We start from the raw sequence: 23,563 nt of genomic DNA on the forward strand, positions 1-23,563 counted from the left end.
CTTGCATGGTTATTATTCGAGAATTTCATTGTTCTCAAAGAACTTTTGTTCATCCAAAAACACCCAAAATGAGATATGAAGAAAGGAAATCTGATTTCAAACTCCCCATTTCCTCAACAGAATATTTCCATTTGAAGAAAACCAGAAAGGAACACTGCAAAATAAAGGTAAGAGATATCTTAACCCATTTATCGAGCACTAATATTCGGGCACAGCTTAAAGGGATAGTCCGGGCTGAAGAACATGAAAGACACTCTGGTGTGAGGGCGTTTGGTGAAGACAATACGCATGGAATCTTTAACCAAGGAGGTTTAAAATGAGATTGAGTAACAGCAAACAAACTCCGTTTCAACAAGGTTCAAAGCCGCCTGCAGAAAGTGTGTCGGACATGCACTTTGCTCAACATTACTTGCAAATGGTCGACATAAGATTCCCGCATGACTCCGCCACCTATATAGGATTATATAAAGGGAAATATGCCATTGTTATGCTCGCTTTTTCGCTGCGTCTTGGTCTGGTTACATGTGCAGTACATAATTCGGAAGCATGCGAAAAGAAATTATGCAATATGTCCTGAAATATGACTCAAATTTACTGAGCATGTGTGGGCACACGTCTGACATTATACCATTGGCCAAATGGACAACAATATTCTAACGACCACATTTTAAATTTTCATTCGCCGAAAACGATTGGAAAAGTGACAAAATCTGATTTTAGTAAGGGTCAAATTCTTACTTTTTTCACTACCGGAAATTAATTTATTATAAATAAGATGCTTCCCTTATTTATTATTTCGTTATTGGTAGGAAACCTATATCCTCTTCATTATTTCATAGTGATATAATAAGTTTTTGTTAAGAGTTATCAGTAAATTTTTTACACAAACTCAGAACTTCAGTGATTTATCTTGTACGTCTTGGCAAGGCCCTTTTGACAAGCCATATACCTTGGCCTTTGCCATACGCTATTTTCTAATCCAACAATCTGCTATATTTTGAGTTAATTGCCTTTTTCACCTTCTTTCTTTCCTTCTAATATTTTACATATCTATCGATTTGTGATTGTATTTTTGCCGCAATTTTTCCACGTCCGCCCCAAAAAAAATGTTGATTTGAATAAATAGAAAAAAAAATCAAGCTAGCAAATGTTGAAAATTTGCATACCGACCAGGCTGTGCATATAACTCTTTTTGTGAAATTAAGCAAAACTTTAAAATGTCATAACTTTCTTATTTTACATCAGATTTTGATGAAAATGTCAGTGTTATGCTTGTTGGATTTTTTGTCTTATTATTCAAATCAACTTTTGGTTGGGGTGGACTTGTTCTTCAAAATTTGAAGTGGAAAGAAAGTCCACCTTGTTTTTAGTTATTTCAGAATTTATCAAAATCTTTGAAGAGTCATTAGTTTTGAGGTATAACTCATAATTATACGCTGTTTGGGCATGCGATGTTCCTCGTAAAAACCACGTTGTTCATAATTAGTCGTAACAATTCGTATTTATCCGTAACCTTCTACTTCTGTCCGTAAATGTCCGCAACTCTCATCAAGTGTTCAAAAGTATTCGGAAGATTACACAAGTCTAAATAGCAAATAACGCGTTAATTCGTAAGATTATCCGCAGGTGGACGTAAGAATACGCAAGAATCTGCATCTAGACGTATCGTCCGTAGATATATAAGATTAAAAAATGTTGATGGGAAGGGATCCGCGGGAATCCGTAGGAAAATTGTCCCTTTTGGGGGGATAGGATGGACGCAGAGCACTGTGTAATTGAGGCATGAGATAGGACTAATGGTTACAATCATATGATTAACAATTTTAACAAATTATCAATGCAGAAGTTACATTGATAAATTTGCATTTCTAACTATAAACAAAGTTAAAAAATTAGAACGAAAAGAAGGGAAAAACGAAAACAAAAACAGAGAAAATGCTATATGCTGTCAAAAACTGTTTGACTCCTGACTATCTGTCCATTTATATGGCATAATTATACATAACATAACATAACAGTAATCATCCAGTAAATATGTCGTTCTAATTATCAATTGCATATCATATGATTTGTGAAACATTATTTTGTAATTGCGTGTCAGATTTTATTTTGAGGCAATGCTCTCAATATACTTAGATCGCAAATCATACATTTTATTTATTCCAGTGATTTCGTTTCTTGGGGCGCGAACAAATTTGATTTGATTTGATTTATTTCTTTTAAACACGGTAAAAAGCCCTCGATCAGCCAATAGCTGGTTCTCAGAGAGGCCGTTAACATTAAGATCTTAAGACTGAATATTCTAAGCAATTAATGTGAGCGCGAAGCGCGAGCCGAAAATTATTGATATTTAAACCTGAAATCCGGACATTTTAGGGAGAAGTAATCCCATGATGCAGATCCATAACTAAGCAATCAATTCAGGCACGAGCAATTAGCTGATTTTTTTTTATATACTTACCTGAAAGGGGAAGGGGAGTATTCTGATGAATTCATGAACTTTCTATACGTATCTCATTGGCGTAATGCGCGAGCTGATTTTTTTGGTATATCCTCTCCTAAAAAGAGACAATCGTTTGCAATAATTAAAGAAGAGGGTTTCTATCTACCTTATTAAATCAGGGCATGATTATAAGTCTTTGTTAATTAAACAAGAAAAAAGATGTATTTCAGAACTGTTGTTCCGGCATTTTCTACATAGCTTCGAAACTGCATTACCATGGTAATAGCATTGGACGGGGTACCTTTCGTTGTCTGCCTTTTCTGCGACTTTATTCCTTAAGTTTGACTTTTCTGTATGCCCCAAAAAGTTGACAATTTCTGTTCATTTTTTGTTTTCCTTTTCTTTATTTGCGCCCCCCTAAAACTGCATAGTGATAATAATAATGAAATGACAGTGCCGTCACCAGATTTTTTTGAAGGATGGGGGTGTTTTTTAGAGGAAAAAGAGATTATAAAATTACAAACTCCAGGGTAGGATTCAGCGTTCGCCTTTATTTTTTAATAAATTAATCCATTGATTATTTTCAGCTATTATGATCTATGAACTTCATCAAATAATAGTACATCCGAGAAACATTTCGAGTGCAGCAGTTGCAGATCATGTGAAAAATCCATTACATGTATTGGTAGCTCTTTAATCACCTGTTCATCCATTGTTACGTCAATGCGCACATATATATGCGCAGATTATGACGCGCACAGACGGTCAATAAAAAAATGCCTTCATTCAGACGTACTTGACTGCACGTCATAGGTTACGCCCACTTGTATTATGACGCAAGCGCGCAAACAGTTTCGGTTACTATGATGCATGAAGACCAAAGACGTATGATCATTATGTGTTAGAAAAAAGTATTTGCAGAAGACGTACAAAACAACTTAAAATGTAATTTATTCATCGCAATGAATGCGGAAGGTATGTATAAACACGCTCTTCATTGTTTTTCTTTAAAAAAAAATATTGTTTATGTCGCATCTTGCATACATATTTTTATTTTCGATGACGAATATTGAATTTCGTCATGAGGGGCATTTCTTTAAAATAAAAACACACATACAAACCTCTAAACGGCGTACAAGAGAATCGGAGAGATCATAAAATCACCTGATGCACTGTTGAAGGGATGGTCCGGGCTGGAAATATTTATATCTTAATACATAGAGTAGAAGTCACTGAGCAAAATACCGAAAATTTCATCAAACTCGGATAACAAATAATAAAGTTATTGAAGTTTAAAGTTTGGCAATATTTTGTGAAAACAGTCATGAATATTTATTAGGTGGGCTGATGATGTCACATCCCCACTTTCCGTTTTCTTATGTTATTACATAAAATCATATTTTTTTTTATTATTTCATACTTGTGTGAATAATATGTCTCCCTTATAATGAAATAAGTTGCAGCAATAAATATATAATGCACTAAATCAATTGTCAATTCAATTTTTCTAGTTCTTAGAGGAAAAAATTTGAATAAACCTAATTTCATATAATAAAATACAAAAGAACAAGTGGGAATGTGACATCATCAGCCCACCTAATGAATATTCATGACGACTGTTTTTTTTTTACAAAATATTGCTACTTTAAAACTTTAAAATTCTATAACTTTGTTATTTGTTATCCGATTTTAATAGAATTTTTGGCATTTTGCTCAGTGAATTCTACTCTATTTATTTAGCTATAAATACGTCCAGCCCGGACCATCCCTTTAATGGATACGTGTAGGCCTACAAAGGGGGAAACTTTGTAGGGCCTACTTCTGTGACATCACAAACATCTGTCCCATTGCCAATAGGAATTATATGTAACTATGCTCATAACTTATTGTTTGTCAATAATTGTTTTCAACTTTTCATTGATCTGTTTTTATACAAGCTTACTTGACCCAAGGTTTCATTCTTTAATACACTATGTGAACTTTCGTATGGACTGGATGATTTTGTTATTTCATTCCCGACTTGACATGTTTTCTTTCTCTTTTTTTTTATTGGGGAAGGGGAAGTGTAGAAATTGAATTATTTTGTTTGGTAGTTCATTTCAGTTTTTGAACAACAAGATGTTTTTGATATTTTCGGCGGAAGTTGCTTTACGTTTTAGTTGGATTCTTGAATTCCTTCCGGCAGCGGTATGGAGAAACAATACGAAGGCTATACATGTCTACTTCAGTAAAAAGTAATGTATTGATGAATATGTTTCCCATCGATAAATGCGTTCAATATCTACCAAAACTCTTTTCTAACAAGTATATATATTTTTTTGTTTTGACCATTTGTGTCGGTCGGACACATTCACCAACTCATTGATTGCTTGGACCAATCCTTTTTATAAGAGATTTTTAAAACAATTACCTAACTCAAGTATGATTACGGTGACAATGTTTAAACTTTAAGATGAAAAATTTTAGTAGTGATAATGATGGCAGTGATGATTTCATCGACTATAGAAAAAATTGTGAAAACAGCCGTAATGATGAAGATGATGAACCCAAAAAGTAATAATATGAAAAGTATAAAGGACATAACATTCTCACTGGATTATTTTATTGAATATAAGAAGAATAAGTGCTGTAATTTTTCAGGTAAAAGTTTTTGTTTAAAACTTTTGATCATTAATTTCATAATTTGGGAAATGTATTGACAACCTTGCACATGTAAATAATCCTCCTCCTTTTCCTCAATGCACAAAGTCAAAACTTTTAAAATTTTAAGTTTGTGACTTTTTGCATTGAGGAAAAGGAGGAGGACCCATCACCAAAAAAACCGCAAAAAGTCGCACTGTGCGATTTTCAAGTGGAGCCAATTAAAAGTATTCTGGTAAGAATGCTCAAATTTCGGATTTTTTGTGTTTTCTGAAAGTCTTAGAGTATACTGCCGTACCTCGGCAAAAGTAAGCAAGTACAAAAGTATTTGTTGTAAATGAGCAATGTGTGTTCGTCATTTACATAGGCGTCAATGCAATTTAACAGCATGTTTTCTTCAATATATTTCCATAGAATAATCATTTTCCCCCAAAAATTTTGCTCGAATGTGCAACATACAAAGGATGTTTCAGAAACAACAATAACTCAGATTTGACTGATGTGTCACTTGCTTTCTTTTGCCAAAGTTGGGCAGTATACTCTCCGCTATTTACTAAAAAAAAAATTGATGTACTAATCAACCTAAAGTGTAATTTTTGAGTGTTTTTATATATTAGACCTCTCTCTTTTTTGTCTTTTTGAGTTAATTGTAATCATATTTTTTTCCACGAATACCTGAATATTCATCTCTCCTTGAACTCTTATAAATTAAAAACAGGATAAGTTCTAACATTGATACTTGTTCAAACTAATGGACATGCAGGATATGTGCCTAATTAGTGTGTGAACTTTGGGGGCAATCTGATAATTTCTTCTATCGAAATTCTATTGATTTTAATTTTCTTTTTGTCTACAATACACAATAGTTGAAGAGTGAGTGCTCTTCAATAGACTAGTAATTTTTAATTCCCCTTTTGGAATGTTCCATGGCAGTGAAAATTATTATCTTACTTGAGTGGGTTAGGGTCAAACATTGTTATAAAGCTTAGAATCTCCTTGTTTAGAAGGGCTATTTAACTAAAATTTCATTTCTGGCGACTTTTTGTGGGTTTTGTGGTGCATTGTCACCAAAAAACAAAATCTTTATTATTATGATTATACAAAACTTATAAAGACTTTAAATGTCGTTTGAAATTCTAAGCACGTCGTGCTGGCACAGATCTCACTCTTACAACTATTGTTCAAATTTCTCAACGAGTTTAAAGTTTTTAAACAACTTTAATGAAATATAAACAGTGGTGAAGTGATAAAGATTTATCAACCTGCATGATTAATTTTTAAACATCGTCTCGCACTTTACCTTAAACGTTTTCAACTTACTCAAATATATTAGCTTTTAGGTTTAAATCAAATCTAAATCTCAAATCTAAATGTTTCGATTCCGTGTAGCGTGTAGATTATTAGTTTTTTTTTCTCAAGGTTTTCGCTTGAACGCCGTGAGCGATGATTATTTCAAAGGTTTGCTTCATATTATGTATTCAATGGACGTTAATTTTTTGTGTAAGGAAAAGCCTTAATGTTTTGTCATTTGTAATTTCCTTTGTAAGATTATTTTTCATTAAAAAAAACCGCTGAAGGTTAAGAATGAAACTCTTGTATCAATATAATTACACGAAACTTTTATTCACATTTCAATCTCACAATAAAGGGATAGCTAAAATTCACAATTCAATTGAACTATGACTTAAGTTACATTTTCTACTCAATCAAGGAAATCTTGATATTTGTCTTGACAACCTATTTTAGGGTGCTGATAAACATGCGTCGAAATTATACCTTAGGTTATCAGATTCATGCACGTATTTGGAGGGGGTGGGGCTATCGGGGCCCCGGCTCCCCGGGTCGTTGAAAAGGGGGCGCCAAAATGAGGAAGGAAAGACAAGAAAAAAGAGGGAAACTTATTAGAAGAGAACGATAAAAAAGGGAGAAAGAGAGAAAAAAAGGGAGAATGAAAGAGAGAAGGAAAAAAAGGTGAGAAGAGGGGAAGAGAGAGAGAGGAAAAAAATTAAAAGTCTGGGGGCGCCAAATTGATGTTTGACCTAAGAAGGGGGGGGGGGGCGCCAAATTTATATTCAATCTTAAGGGCCCCAATTTGATGTTTGACCTGGGGCGCTAAATTCATGATTCACATAGTGCGGGGCGCATAAATTCATGTTTTACCGCGGCACTAAATTGACCTGAAATAAGGGGCGCTAAATTCATATTCGACCTTTGAGGTGCAAATTTGATATTTGAACTGGGGCGCCATATTCAAATTTCACATGGGGCGGGAGGAGCGCCAAATCCATGTTATACGGGGCGCTAAATTGACCTGAAACAAGGGGCGCTAAATTGAAGTTGAACATTTGCAGTGCCAATTTGATGTTTGACCGGGGCGGGAGGGGGGCGCCAAGTTCATGTTTCACATGGGGGGCGTCATACTCATGGTTTTTTTCATGGGTTTGACGCTTGCTGTTTAGTGAGATGCCCATCCTGTTCATAATTACCAAAACTGCTTAGAATGTCCAAATTTTAGGTCAGAATATTAAAATTTTCATCCCGCTCTTCGCGCTTGCATCAATATTGTTCAGTTGAATGACGATCCTGTTCATGGTCAGAAAAAGTGCTCAGAAATGAAGAGCTTTGGGTCAGAATATCAAAAATGTCCAGCTTGCGCTTCGCGCACGCATATTTTTTTGTAAGATACCTCTCCTGTTAATCATTACTAATAGTACTTAAAATGTCAAAATCTTAGGTCAGAATATCACAATTATACAGCTCGCGCTTCGCGCTCACATCAATTGTTTAGATAGATACCCATCCGGTTCACTTTTCAAAAAGTACTTAGAATGTCTAGTTTTGGATCGGAATATAAATAATTTTCAAATCGCACTTTGCGCTCGCATCTAAATGATTAGTTAGATGGACTTCCTGTTCATGATTATCAAAAGTGCTTAGAATGTCAAAATTTTAGTTCAGAATATCGAAACTTTTTAACTCACGGTTCGCGCTCGAATGAATTGTTTAAATAGATATACCCATCCTGTTCATGGATACAAAAAGTGCTTAGAATGTCCAGCTTTGGGTGCCTGGGAATATAAAAAAAATTAGCTCGCTCTTCGCGCCCGCATTAAATGTTGAGTTACATATCCATCCTGTTCATGATAACCAAAGTGCTTAGAATTTACACATTTTTCGGTCAGAATATCAAAGATTTTCAGCATGCGCTTCGAGCTCTCATCAATTGTTTGAATAGATACCCATCCTGTATGTCATGCTCATGCTTATACAAAAACTGCTCAGAATGTTCAGATTTCAGGTACATAAAATATCCCCAAATATCTCTCGCTTCGCTTACGCATTATTTTATTTTGACTTTAATAATAAATACATCTTCCTTAGCTGGTTTGTGTGAATAAGCTAAGATGTTAATAAACCCGTTAGTCTTCAGTTAGAACAACACTTTCCAAAAGCAAAAAATAAAAAATAAAAAAATCAGCATTTAACTTCCGATCGGGAAACTATCCCTCCCCCTCTTTTGGCGAAAGCTAGATCCGCCCCTGGTCAATAAATTACACCCCCTCATTATTTTAGTAGGGCCTACTGTGATGAGAAGTTAAACTAAATTAAATTCCCAGCGCATAAAAATCCATGCTTTATGGTCGCATTTTTTTAAAAGTGGTATTACATCATATTCATGGATATATTGTTTCATCAACACATCATTAAAAAAGTGGTCTTTAATTGCCTTGTTTTATGTGATTATGAAATAAGATAATTCAATATGCATTTAAGCATCTATGTTGCCTGGCGAGGAGGAGGCGCCATTTTTCGAAAGTACACAAGGGCGACAAAATAGGTTCGCCCCCCCCCCCCGGAGCAAAATCCTGGACACGCGCTGAGTTTTTCAAGGTTTTCGCTACAATCCCCCGTGAATTCGATTATTTCAGACGCCTAATTAACATCAATTTTTATTATCACAACTTTGTCTTTGGAGAGTTCTCGTTTAATACTTTCAAATTTTATCTGTTGATTTGTAAAAAAAAAAATATTTAAATTTAGATTCAAAGTAATTTCATTTCCAATAGAAAAATGTTTACTAAATGTGCAAAGATCAAAGCCCCCTCCCCAAAAGATATAAACAAATGAGATTAAATTAAATTGAATTACATACACATGGGATAATGTACACCTAACATCACTCCTTAAAATGTGTTGATGAAAAACACGCATATTTTTCTTTATCAGGCTCCCATATCTATCCCGGGTATGGGGTGGCAAACCGGGGTATACGAGGTGAACAAATAACAGAAGAAAGACGTGTTAGCAGCGGAGTTAGGACTGGGGAGGAGGAAGAAAGCGATGTTCGGATATCAGAGTTATTTGAACGGGCTGAACTCGGTCATCCGTTCGGGTATCGTCGAGATGTCAACCTTCTCATGGATGTGATATGCGATCGACTGTCAAGGTATTTTGATTTAGAGACGCACCATTAGATATCCAGGGGGGGGGGGGGCTGGAAGTCCCCCCCCCCCCAAAAAAAAAAAAAAAAAAAAAAAAAAAAAACTTGGTCCACTGACAAATCATCTGAAAGGTGCAGAAAAAACCCTGTCTCACCGCCCTTTCAAGGTAAAAAAAATCGTTATTTGAATGATGATTCTAGTGAAAAAAATAAGGCTAATGACGAATATTTAGCACGTGTGAAACCAAACTAGAACATGATTAGAATTACGAACGCTAATCACAGTCAAGATTACAATAGCAATCATCATTTCAATGATGATTCAAGATTCACGTGTGAAAAGGCCCTCAATGGAATAAGGAAAAAAAAAGCTTTACTCAAAGAAGGAAAACAAATGCATCAACCCAAACTTCCAGCCCCCCTCCCCCTGGGTATCTAATGGTGCGTCCCTTAATATACAAAATTACTTGGTGTCAAGCTAGAAATCCCATATTAATGCACATCTTATATATAATTTATTAGAACAACCATACACCTACGATCTTATCTTGGGACGTGACCCTTTGCATCCCGGATACGTTACGAAATGAGGCTTGATTTTTATGTAACTGCGCTGCATTGCCGAAACATGTCATTCATTTGTTTTTCCCATTTGTAAAATGTTATCAAACTTACATCATTTAATGATTAAATATTAAATATGCAGTGAAACAGGAAAACATAAAAACAGGAAATCATTGCATAATGTGACGCATTCTGCATGTTTTTTTCTTATTCACGTACAGGTACTTAAAAAACATAGCACTTCTAGACATTCAAAGCCCTATAACGCCGAGCCGTGAATCAATATAATTAATTGCACATAAAATCTACTATTCAAAGAAAATAAAGGAGAAGAAAGCACTGTAACAGTTATGATAAAACTAACCAAGATTGTTTCTCGAGGTATAAAGCAAAATATTCAGTAAGCCTATAATTATGGTGGCCCTGAAGGATATCGCAAATATAGACCAAATCGCGAATATTCACGACGAAATTCACGACGTCGTGAATTTCGTCGCCAATTTCGTCGTGAATTTGTTTTGCTTGCCTGGGCGGTATGCGGGTTGAAACCAATTCGTCTGCTGCTAATTCCTCCACTACAGGGTCGATCTACAATCATTTAGTCTAATGCAATTCTGTCCATTAACTTTTCGCCTAACAACCATATGGTCCAATAACCATTTGGTCCAGTCACTTCGTCTAATCACCAATTCGTCTATTACCATTTCGTCTCATAACTAGTTGGTCTAATATCAATTTTATTTTCCTTAATTTCGCCCAATTAACACTTAGTTCAATTAGACCAAATGGCATATATATGGAATAAATGGCAATTGGACCAACTTGGTTATTAGACAAAATGGCAGTTAGACCACGTGGATAATAGACGAACTGATGGTAGACCAAAATGATAGCAGACGAGTTGGCATTAGACCAATTAAAAATAAACCATTGAAACGACAGAAAGATGTCCACTGCTATCCGTATGCATAGGCGGATCCAGGGGGGAGGGGGCCGAGGGGCCCGCCCCCTCCCCCTAAGCCTATTGGCGGAGCAAAAAAAAAGGAAAAAAGGGAAGAAAGAAATAAAAAAAAGGAGGGAAAAGAGAGGAGAAAAAAAAAAGAAGAGGAGGAAGACGAGTTAAAAAATAAGATGAGGGGAAGAAATTGACATAAAAAGAATCTTTCATGTCACTATATGAAATTTTCGCTCGCGCTTCGCGCTCGCATTGCCTGTTAGGTGTTCCAGGGGCGGATCCAGCCTTCGCCAATAGGGGGGGGGGCGGAATTATTTTTAGCCATATTTTCCCCGATCGGCCGCTCGAAGATGATTTTTGGTTTCTGTGAAGGGGTGGTCTTCTTAGCTTTATTCTTATAAATCAACATAAATATATAATATCATAATCCTTATCTATATAATGTGAGCGCGAAGCGCGAGCAAATTTTTTTGGAAATCTTATGTATTTTTTCCTATAATTTGAGTTTGTTTTCCTAAAAAAGATGTGTATGCATATAAATAATTACTACGAACGCGAAGCGCGAGCAGAAATGAACTGGTGGAATAGGTACCTGATAAAGGCTGCATGCAGTTAGTCATGAAGATGTTATATATTTTAAAAATCAAATTATGCGAGCGCGATGCGCGAGCTGAATTTTTTTGACATTTTTACTTAAAAATGGAAATTCTAAGGATTTTTTGTAACTTAAACAGAATATGTATATAATAAACAATTGATGCGAAGCGCGAGCTGAAAATTTTTGACATTTCTACATAAAGAATGGAAAATTTTAATCAATTTTTGTAATCATGAACAGGATAGCTATATAACTAAACAATTGATGCGAGTGCGAAGCGCGAGCCGAAAAAAATCGAGATTTAGACCTAAATACGGGACACTCTATTCATGTTTTTTAAATTTGGAAAAGAATGAGTAATTCCTACATTAATGATGCAAGCACAAAGTGCGAGCAGAAAATTGTTTATATTGTGATCTGAAACTGGAGAACAAGTTGAATATCTGAATAAACATGCGCGCGCGTGTTTCATATTTAGACCTAGAATCTACTAGGCATTCTAAATACATATTTTATCATGAAAATCAAAGCGAGCGCGAAGCGCGAGCTTAAACTATTTGATATTTCGATCTGAAAAAAAAGGGTCGATTTCAGCTCTATATTTCAAGCACTTTGTAAGAAAATTGTAAAGTGGATATGGATCGCACAGAGCTGATTTTTTTAATTATAATTACTTTGAGTTTTGACATAGGACCGGTACATCTTTAGGACATGTAGGACATGTCATCATATGAAAAAGATGAATGTCTTCCTATTCCTCTTGCTAAGCGCGAGATGAAACAAAAGGGACAATTAAATTATTAAATTAATATCTTATTCATTAATGCCTAATGAGGGCGTGAAGTCTGATGATATTATGGCCTGAAAACTGGACGTTTCAAGCACTTTTGTAATTATAAATAGGATGCATCAGTTAATATATTTTAACAATTAATGCGAGCGCAAATTGCGAGCCTTAATCTTTGCATTGTCATGAAAAGGGGATTGTATAATCAATATTGAGACATACGATCAAAATGCGAGCGTGTAGCGCTAGCTGATACGTTTTGACAATCAGACCTGAAAAGGGATATTTTGAAAACTTAATGGAATACACGAAAATAATAGGTACCTGATAAATCGAAATTTGCGGGCGTGCAGCGCGAGCGGAAAATGTTAATATTCAGACCATAAAACTGTCATATTTACAGAGCACTTTTTAAAAATCAATTTGAAAATCACGCAAAATAATGAAAGTTTGATTTTCGAGATGAAATATGTTTTATATATTGACTTCCAAACTTGATATTTAAACTCCATATTGAACAAGATATGAAAATCACCTAACAGGCAATGTGAGCGCGAAGCGCGAGCGAAAATTTTATATAGTGACATGAAATATTCTTTTTATTTCCATGTATTCCCCTCATCTTACTTTATTCACTCGTCTCCTCCTCTTCTTTTTTTCTACTCTCTTTTCCCTCCTTTTTTTTTCTTTCCTTTATTCCTTTTTTTTTATACATCCGATTTTGATGAAATTTTAAGTGTCATGCTTGTTGGATTTTTCTCTTTCTATTCAAATCAACTTTTTTTTGGGGTGGACTTGTCCTTTAATTACAAATATAGAACCCGAAGATGATATGTTTGTGGCTCGAATGACCACGTCTAAAAAAGAAAACAACTGTAATATAAAAAATATAATTCAAGATGTATCAAATTTGGTCATCCTTTTGCGCTCAGATTAATGACACGTACTTTTATTAATAACAATCATTATCTTGTATGGTTTCACCCAATGTTATGCGAGATCTTCGAAGAAAATCTCATGTTATTCAGTTGTTTACTAAACTCTACATGTAGTTCCACGTCGTCTCTTCGTGAATATGTAAACAGTGAATAAACATGTTTTGGTGTATAAGGATAAACAACTTTATTCTTCACTCTCTCCATGCCTTAATTGCCAGTTCTTGGCTGATATTTTTTATCTGTAATTAGTTGGTACTATTTTAAAAGTGGGATTGTCATTTTAAGTTCTACTTTGATAACGACGGTTATTTGTATTTCTCGATGGTTTCAAACCAATGCAATAAATTTCATACTTACAACCAATTATCTACTCAACTTAAAATGCATATCTCAGTATGTATTGGTATGAAAAAATTAACAAATCTATGTATGATGTCTGTGTGTTGCCCAATAATCACGTAAAAACTATAAACCAATATGATAAAAAGTAAAGGACGCTAAGACTTTAGATTAGGGTTAGGTAAAAAAAAAAGGGGGCAAAATGACTGACGAAGGGGACCACTGTTTATCTTGCTTATTTCTGTCATGTTATATAATTTCTAATGCTCTTTATCATATCTTTCCATTATACAAAATTAATGGGAGCAGTTTGCCTGAGACAAGATAAAAGGTAGAACGGGTGCCGGTTTAGGGGATCTCGCCTTCCTAGTAGAAGCGAGACATAGGCGCCGTTTTTCCTGAAGCGGCGTCGTCAACGTTGAGGTGTTCGGAAAGTAATCTTAACCCCTTACTTTATGTGGACTTTTTTCATGAAACCTTGCCAAAAGGGTGGATGAGTTTCAGGTCACAATGTCACCAAGGTCAAAGAACGTTGACCATGTTTTTGTTTCAATAAGAAACTTAAATGTTCACCGTCCCCGGATTCAGTTGGACGTTTACATGTATGTACTCGCCGCCATTTTCTATATAGAGCAACGTCGATCTGGCGCTGCACAGTGGCTGCCGGACCCACGATTATTTAGGAAAAAATGATTCTTCGGACTATTTCTATTTCAGTTCAGATTTATGTTTCGATCAATAAAATATGGATTTGTTTTTTTTGTTTGAATTTACTTAATCATTTTGGTGAATCTATATGAACATCTAAAGAATTAATTGCCAGTAAAGCATTCCTAGTTAATTATCACCAGTTTATGCCATCAACTAGGTATCGAGGACCCAATTGCTTTGTCTCGTCTAATCGCTTTAAATGACAAGTCCACCCCAACAACAAAAAAGATTTAAATAAAAGAGAAAAATCGAACAAGCATAACACTAAAAATTTCATCAAAATCGGATGTAAAATGAGAAAGTGATGACATTTTAAAGTTTCGCTTAATTTCACAAAACAGTCATATGCACATGAGGAGACTGATGACGTAATCCACTCACTATTTTTTGGGATTTTATTATATGAAATATTCTACTTTTCTCCTCATTGTCAAGTAAAACAACGATTAATTCCTCCCTAAACATGTGGAATTAGCATTGTTTTATACTATATGGTTCAGTCAAGTTTGTCTTTATTGTAAAATCTGTAAAAAATGAAATATCGTATAATTCAAACAATAAACAACAAAATAAATAGTGAGTGATGGACGTCATCGACTGACTCATTTGTATGTCACTGAGTTGTGCATATCACTGTCTTTGAAAAAAAATAAGCGAAACTTTAAATTGCCATAACTTTCTTATTTTACATCCGATTTTGATGAAATTTTTTCAGCGTTATACTAGTTTGATTTTTCCATACTTATTCATATCGACATTTTTCTGTGGTGGACTTGACCTTAAAGTTTTGATCAGTGGGAATTGAAATAAAGTTCTTGAATTTTGATTGACATATTAATTGTTGATAAATCTTGTTTCCACCAAACACATCTTATGGTTTTTCTTCTTTCGTTTCGCAGTCGGTTATGCCATCGGTGTGTCCGTCAGACATGTAACCAGACGTGTCCCCGTCTATCTGAAATCAGCGATTCCTGCCAATGTCAAGAGACCAATGGTACTGCCTCTAATCTCAGTAGACTGGTGCAAGGTCGAGAGGAAATCACCCAGACTACATCACATCGATGCGAGTCATGCAACGTTATTTTGTGTGACAGAGCCAATGCGAGAGAAACGGTTCTAGCAGAATCCAGAGGTAGTAATCATCCTGACCCTGAGACTTTCAATAAAAGAAGAATGGGATTCTTGAAGAGCAGAGCCTTCCTTGAGCAAAAGTTCAAACAAGGGATGGCAGAGAAAGCTCGGCAATTATCCCTTAGCTCGGCACCAAATAAGACACTCGCTAGCCACAAGTTCGGCGATGATCTGCTGAGACATCCTCCAGGTGCCTGTAAGGCAAACTTTTATGGTACACCGGGTTCGGCACGGGTCCAAACTGAGAAGCCCGTGTACATCGAAGGGACCAACCCCTTTCTTGATCAGCTGAAGTTTGAGCTTCAGAATGACGAAGATACAAAGCAACATTTTGCGAACATATACCAGAAAGATTACCCATCTTCTCCACAGTCTAACCTTCCGTACGAAACTCCGTTAGAATTCGAAAATAGGACTGTTGGCGCAACACGACATATGCACGCATCACCAGTAGATCTTCTGCGGAAGCGAATTAGTCACTACGACAATGGTTCAAAATGGGCGCCGAAGGGCAACCTGGAATATCGTGTACAACATAACAAGCAAACGAAAATGGCGGGAGAAAGTCCTCGCCGATGGACAGTTGAGGAATATGGAAGAAATGACGAAAGATCATCCGAAGAGTTGATGGAAGTTGACCCCAGTATCCATCACCAAGTTGTGTCATTGATCCCTCGAGCCACTGGACAGAAGAATGGACGTTGCAACGCCCTAGTTGGGTTCGCTGATAAAATGTCCCAAGAGGCGATGGCAGAAGGACCCACCTACAAACATTCGTCAGCATTGTGGAAACAGACATACGAGAAATTATTCGGCCGAAGCTCTTCGAGTCCTACAAGCACCGTTCTCCAATCGTTGCAGAAGAAAAAATTGAACTTAAATCCTAAAGAGGATCGTGCTTCAGAGGAGAGAGGAATCCAAGCTGTTCCATCAGCTCACGTAGCAGAAACCCAAACCAACGACGGTTCAGGGAGTAGTATCCAGGAAACTTCGATGGGTCAGCAAACTACAGAAACAGGAAACGGTGCTGGAATTAAAGCAATCACATCAATTGGAATTGGTAACATTGACTCTGTAAAGATTCATGCAGATGTTTGCACCCAAACTTCAAAGACTTCGCAAGAATCGGTCAGGCAGCAACCATTCTCCTTGAACATGTGGACACAAACGCGAACACTACCACGAGGGACTGAACCTATAACACTACCCGTTCCAAGGAAAACCACTGGGCACCAGCCAATTCATACACATTACTCATCCGACTGGTCACCCGTCTCTGAAAGTGATAATGAGGATGCTTTACCAATGAACCCGAAGAATACTGTCAAGTTCTATAAACAGTCATTCAAGAAACTGAAAAAGAAATTTGTAGGAGGAAAGGATGCATCCTCCAGCGATTCCGATGTGGATACTCGTCACCGGGTCGGTAGGGTTTTGGGATCTTCTCGCGATGCCTCCACTGACAGCTGGTATAACATGGACACATCCAGCCACTCTCAACTACATGGTCAGCCTAAAACGACCCACACCCGCTCTTTTCAGTATGCACATCCTGTGCTTCGCGATGTCCTCTGCCTTGAGAAACCACCTCAGACTGACCCGTCGAAATTCGAAAGAGTTAACAGAGAGGAGTCACCGGTCCACTCTCAGAACGTCCTTTGGTGTTATGACGAATGCGATATGGCGGCTTTCTTTGAGCTCCATCATCTCGATGTCCCCATATCACTCCGCAAGAAGAAAGGAAAGAGAAATAAAAATAAAAGTGACGATGAAAGATCAGGGCAAGTGATTGCTGTCAAAAAGGAGGATATCAAGCAAGAACAAACAGGTAAAGAGTGAGATTTTCTTATTGCATGGAAAAAAAGCTTATCGAAAACATACAGGAGAAATATAATCATAGACAATCAAATTATTTGAATAAATTACACTTTAAATATTATTAATTTGTATCATAATACATAATTTACAAATAAAAGAAGGCCGGAATCAACGAAATCTTCTGAAAATAGAAATCAAATTTAAATTCAAAGTTCTTATGCAGATTATATTACCTTAATATATTAGACGGAAATGAATTTACACACCAGGGTTCTTTAAATTATTTTTTAATTTCCGAAATTGAATGTAACCTCACATGGCTTCTTTTATAAAAAATGTCTGGTAATTCGTATAACAGATGATTCCTTGAGATTGTATATTTCATACAACCGGCTTTGCTGAAAGATTACCCGCCAACACTCACCCACTCACTCACCCTCGCTTACAAAGTCTATTGGAGAAGGTCTTCTTCAGCGACCTCTCGGAATACCCGCCTCGACTACATAAATGTTATCCAGTAATATATTCCATACAAGCCATATGTGTCTATTTTTTGTAGTAGTATTTATTAAAATTATTCGATCCAAAATCATACAAGTAATAGTACATTGCAAATTTGCAATGTAATATTACTTGTATGATTTTGGATCGAATAATTACACATTGTTACAATATCAACAAAAACACTAATCACAAAAGTCAAATAATTATTCATTATACAGACAATTTTTACAACAATCATAATATTTAGACATAATTATACAGGCGGGTAATTTTCCTTTAAAAAAAATGAAAACATTAGCAGTCAGACCGCAGGTCCCTATGCTAATGAGCAAAAAGGCCAGATTCATCCAAATCATCTCGTGGCTGAATCCTCCTCCTTGCAAAATCTCGTGATTCGTGAGATTTTCTTTCTCTAAGAATTTACCTGTTTTAACCTCAAGTTAAATGAAATATTATTGCACCATCAGATAGAGTAAAAGTTATTCTTTCATATTGGTCATTTATTTTGTATACAATATTTTGTTAAATAAGTAAATTTCTGGCCTGAAAATGTGCTTCAAAACTGAATATTCTTCCTCTGTTTTCTTTTGCAAATTGTGCAAAACTTTTTATTTTGAACCTCAATGATATCTATATCACCATTTATTTATTTATTTTATTTATTTTGTTTTATTTATTTTATACTGCATGGTAGGCCTGTTCAGTTCTTAAAACTGCTTTACAAAGGCGCCCTGCAGTTTAAAATACATGTCAAGATAACTATGAACAACAACAACAAACAACATCAAAAATACAAAATACAAAATATCTAACATCAGAAACAATTAACAGCAAAATAAAGAGTGGGAAGTGACAATTTAAACATACATAGCATTGTAAATCAATGGAATATCATTTCGCTCTTTATCAATTCGTATGAAAGGCTTTGCATAATTTATTAAAAACTAACAAGGAGGTACAAACTTGTAAATTTGAAGGAAGTGCATTAAATAATTTGGGTCCGACATATGCGAAAGATTTTCTTTTATGTTCAATTCTAGCTTTGGGAAGCTGAAGGGGGCATCGTAAAGAATACCGTGTCCTGTATTTCACAGGCCGTTTACATACTAAAGATTTTAAATAATTTGGAACTAAATCATTCATTATTTTATATACAAGAACACAATACTGATATTTTATACGCTGATCTACTGATTGCCACTTCAGTGACTGCAACAAAGAAATTTGTGATGTATTATAATCTTTTTTCAAAAGCATTCTGGCATATTTATTTTGAAGTTTTTGTATCTTATCTAAATGTATTTTTGCACTGCTTCCCCAAGATGTAATACAGTAATCAATGTAAGGTAAAATCATAGAAAAGTACAGCTTCTTCATAATATCAAAGGACAGTAAGTGCTTAATCCGCCTTACACAACCTATTGCCCGAGATATTTTACAAACGATATTAGTAATATGTTCGCACCAAGTCAAGCCCGGGTCAAGCATGACACCTAAGTATTTAATCTTTTTTACATTTTCTAATTGTATGTTCCTGAATTTCACTGACAAATGAGCACCCCTCAACTTTTTCTTTTGACCAAATACCATGGCTTTTGTTTTTTGCGGGTGTAAATGCATATTATTTAAGTCTAGCCATTTACTTATTGAATCAAAATCATCTTGCAAATACTTTTGTACCTCCTTAATTGATTCACCGTGATTAAAAATGGCGGTATCATCAGCATAAAGAGACATTTTAGAATGTACATGCAATTTCAAATTACACATGTCATTAATAAAAATACAAAATATCAATGGACCCAGTATAGATCCTTGTGGGACACCTGATTTTATCTTCAAAAATTCACTGCGACAACTGTTAATCATTACAAATTGCCTTCTGTCTGTTAAATACGATTCCATCCAGTTGTATTCATTGCCAGTAATACCATAGTACTTAAGTTTTGCAAGTATAAAATTGTGAAGCTGAAGCTGAAGCTGAACTTCTGTACTTTCTTACAATGCCACTCTTGATATGTGGCATCTTTTAATCGGGTCAAGATCACACTTTTCCCACCAAGGTACAAGACGAGATTTCTGAAATTTTGTACTTGCATGAAATCCAGAGTTCTGATTGGCTGGATAAGGTTCACAGAATACCAGGCGCGGGGTATTTGAGGAGATTACCACATGGGAAGTGTGACCTTCCCACGAACTGGGGCTCTGGAACCGTTGGAATTTGCCATTGTGTGGTCTTTTTGACCAATCAGAGTGCAGTAATCTTGTTTTCAAGCTGCTTTATGTACTTGGCAAATGAAAAGTGTGATCTTGACCCGATTAAACCAATTCTTATTTTGAAACCTATATCATTTCAAAGCATACATATTCAGCTTTATCATAATATAAAAATCATTTGGGCTCAAACAAAAATAAAGTGTGAAAATAGCAGCTTTTGTCAGGTGAAAATATTTATTTTGTAGCATATTTTATATCAAAACTTTTACCTATATTACAAAATCTTTGAATAAATCCAAACATATGACCTGAAAGAGTAATTCTTTTCCTTTACAATGGTACCAAATTCATGAAATTCGATGCACAATTAGAGCAGCAGTGACCGAATGAAAATAGGTGTTTTGGTCCGCATCAAGCTCATTAAATATGCAAAACATCTCAAGCCATGAATATCACTTGGATGAAAGAAGCCACTTTCTTGGGACCTGCAGTCTGACTGTTAGCCATTTGTATGAAATCACAAACTCATGTTTCAATAGTTTTGCAGAAAATTCATTTCTCAGCGTTAATGAAACTGAATGAAATTTATATTCTTTTTTTTTTCCATAGCCCTTATTGAATTTATAATCATTCAGTTAAAAAACATATACATAACACATAATCTGATAGAATATTACCCCCCCCCAAAAAAAAAAAAAATATATATATAACATTCAAATAATCTAGCACTAAATGTAGGAAAATACGTAGTCTGGAAAAATACAAAATATAACATAAAATGAATTTACAGCGAAGCAGTGGCGAAATCAAATGAAACTGAATAAGTATTAAAGAAACATACACCCTATTGAATCTACTACATGTACAGCGATACTGTTTTACTTTGGGACTCTTTATTGTACTTTTATTCAATTATGAAACATAAATTGAATTTTTAAAAGAAAGAAAATGATAAGAGAAATGTAACTCTTTCTTTTATGTTCTTACTAATAATCATCTATTTATTATACACAAACCATATTTGTTGATTGCTTCTATCAAAATGTTCTCAAACGGCTATTTACGCACAGACGAATCCTATACACGTCCGTCTATCAATATCATTCGTATGGTTTTACCTAAAATTTGCTGTGCAAAAGAAAGTAATTATATACATGTATTTTCAAAGAGGGTGATTGGAATGTACTCTTAAATTCAACAGGCAAAATGTTTGACGAAGAGAAGTTCAAACGGCCAGTCATACCCCAAAGTCCGCCACCTACGATGAAACAAAAACCTGAATTTCACCAGGGTAATCTAAATCAGTTTGAGGCGAAAGAAGGTACACGACGCTTGTCATGGCGCGACCAAGCACATATCAACCGAAAGGTAAGTCTTCTCAGTGGACCGTTGATATCCCGGCAGTAGCGTATTCCATGAATACACATACCCCCCCCCCCAAAAAAAAGGGGGGGGGGGACTCGGCATGGTGGTTGTGGTATTTCGCGATTGACAGTGAAGTGAGCAAGCGAAAAAAGGTTATCTTTTTAAAATGGACGTCTAATTTTGGGTTAGATTTTGACATAATTTACAGACGTTCTTGCCACATTTAATCCTAATTTATTTTCATTTTCTTCGTTTTTAAAATCTACTTAAGGAGCCTAGTGCCGCAAGTCTCCCCCTCCCCCCCCCCAAAAAAAAAAAAACCCACACGCCATTGTCTGGATGATAGTGCGTAACAAATCATTTAACACACCCAAATCTGTTAACCAATCAATTGTAAAATATGGTGTAAATATGTCCTAAAAGTTGAAGCATATGCATAGGATGTACATAGTGTCTTGAAATGCATTTGCAGAATTAATTTATTTTGTAAACAATCGTAAGAAAGACAATTATATTCACGCCGATTACATCATTATCCTTGGCCTGATCATGTTTTTTATCGCGATTATTACTGCTAATTTTGTGATCATTGTTCATTCAATTTTCAATTTATTCGTTTCATTATTTTCTTCTGCTTGTCATTTATAAAAAAAAAAAAATACAAATACAAATCCGTGTCCCTATTCATACTATGTCATTTATCCCCCCATTAATGATGTGCCCCCCCCTTCTGCACTCCCGAATCCGCCATTTCCATACAATCTTATTGCCAAATAGTCTTTTCCCTCTTTTTTGTATCTGTCGTAAACCATACAGGCGAAGTTTTTCGAGGTAGAAGCAGAAATTGCAGGTGAGACCACACGGTCATCTGTTGAAGAGCGTAAAATTTCGTTCGTTCCAGACACCGGTACTGTTCGTCGGATCAGTCTCTTCGAAGGGATGGCTCGCCATTGATCCAATGTCTCCGAAGGGACAGGGATCGGGAGTGGTCGACTCTGGGCTCTTCGGGCTCCTGATCCCCGAGGGTACCGCTCTTGTACTCGTCACCCAGAATTGCCAAAATGGCGTGAAATTTTCCTTTCAGAAATTCTGAGTATTGATAATGCTTCACCATTGCTCATGAAATTGTCATGGTTACTTAATGATAAAAAGGAAAAAGGAAAAATAAAAGAAACAAAACACACACAACAAACAAACAAAATACCCCCTAGAGTTTGAGCGAAGCTGTAAACGAGCATGCATCTTGCAATGCTTCCTTCATTACCAGTAAAAAAATAGGGTACCGATTACCATTTGCCTCCTCTGAATTAAGGAAGCTGTATTAAGTATCTTTTTGAAATAAAGTCGTGTGTTGAAGAGCGTTATGATTATAGTTTTTCATGAGTTTCGAAGTCGTATCGTACTCTTTACTGGTTGTAAGACTTCGATTTATGATTATCAAGAGATTTAATTTCAACGAAGCCCTATCTTTTATGGAGGAGTTTAATCAGCCTTACCTTCATGTATTCCACCTCCACAGATGGCCTCTGCAAGCTCAATTTGAATCAAGATAGGTGACCTTGATCAATAAATAATGCAGCCGTACGGCGAGTCAAAAACAGCCGTTTTAACACTTTTTGTAATATACAGTGAAGGTGTAGGTTGTTTGAATAAAAATGAATGAAACGACTGTTTTCGACTCGCCGTATGGCCGCCGTACATAAAATATAACTGAGGTATTAAGAGCCTCTGTCAGGGGTGTCGGAACGTATTTTCGTGGGGGGGGGGGGGGGCAAAGCACTTATGTCAAAATGGGCATTTTGATGTAAACGGCAGCGGCGTAACAGGGGTCGGTGGCCAGGGGGGGCAAGAGCCCAACATTTCCCGGTCATATCATGGTATGAACAGGTGTAATGGTGTAATGAGGCGACTATTTTGAGAAGGCCAGATATTGCGTATCGGGCAGAATTTATCTTTAAAAAAAAGTTGCGAGCGAGCGGAGCGAGCGAGCAAAAATTTTGACTTTTTAATACAAAAATCCAATTTTGTGATAGATTTTGACATGATATCCAGAGAATAATATATTTCACTCTTCTTTGTGGCAGTAGCGTGAAGAGTAAAAAAAAACCGAGG

At 35.8% G+C, this 23,563-nt stretch overlaps 1 protein-coding gene across 1 annotated transcript; it reads left to right on the forward strand.

The window, feature by feature from the left end:
* The first annotated feature begins 3,405 nt into the window (after positions 1-3,405).
* LOC135156210 (uncharacterized) lies at positions 3,406-22,833 on the forward strand. Its single transcript, XM_064107909.1, has 5 exons — positions 3,406-3,418; positions 9,311-9,530; positions 15,316-17,375; positions 21,288-21,454; positions 22,268-22,833. The coding sequence occupies exons 1-5, from the start codon at positions 3,406-3,408 to the stop codon at positions 22,403-22,405; spliced, it is 2,598 nt and encodes an 865-aa protein (XP_063963979.1). The 3' UTR covers positions 22,406-22,833.
* Positions 22,834-23,563: the final 730 nt, after the last annotated feature.

The sequence above is a fragment of the Lytechinus pictus genome, chromosome 12, assembly GCF_037042905.1.
Source record: "Lytechinus pictus isolate F3 Inbred chromosome 12, Lp3.0, whole genome shotgun sequence".
NCBI classification, from domain to species: Eukaryota; Metazoa; Echinodermata; class Echinoidea; order Temnopleuroida; family Toxopneustidae; genus Lytechinus; species Lytechinus pictus.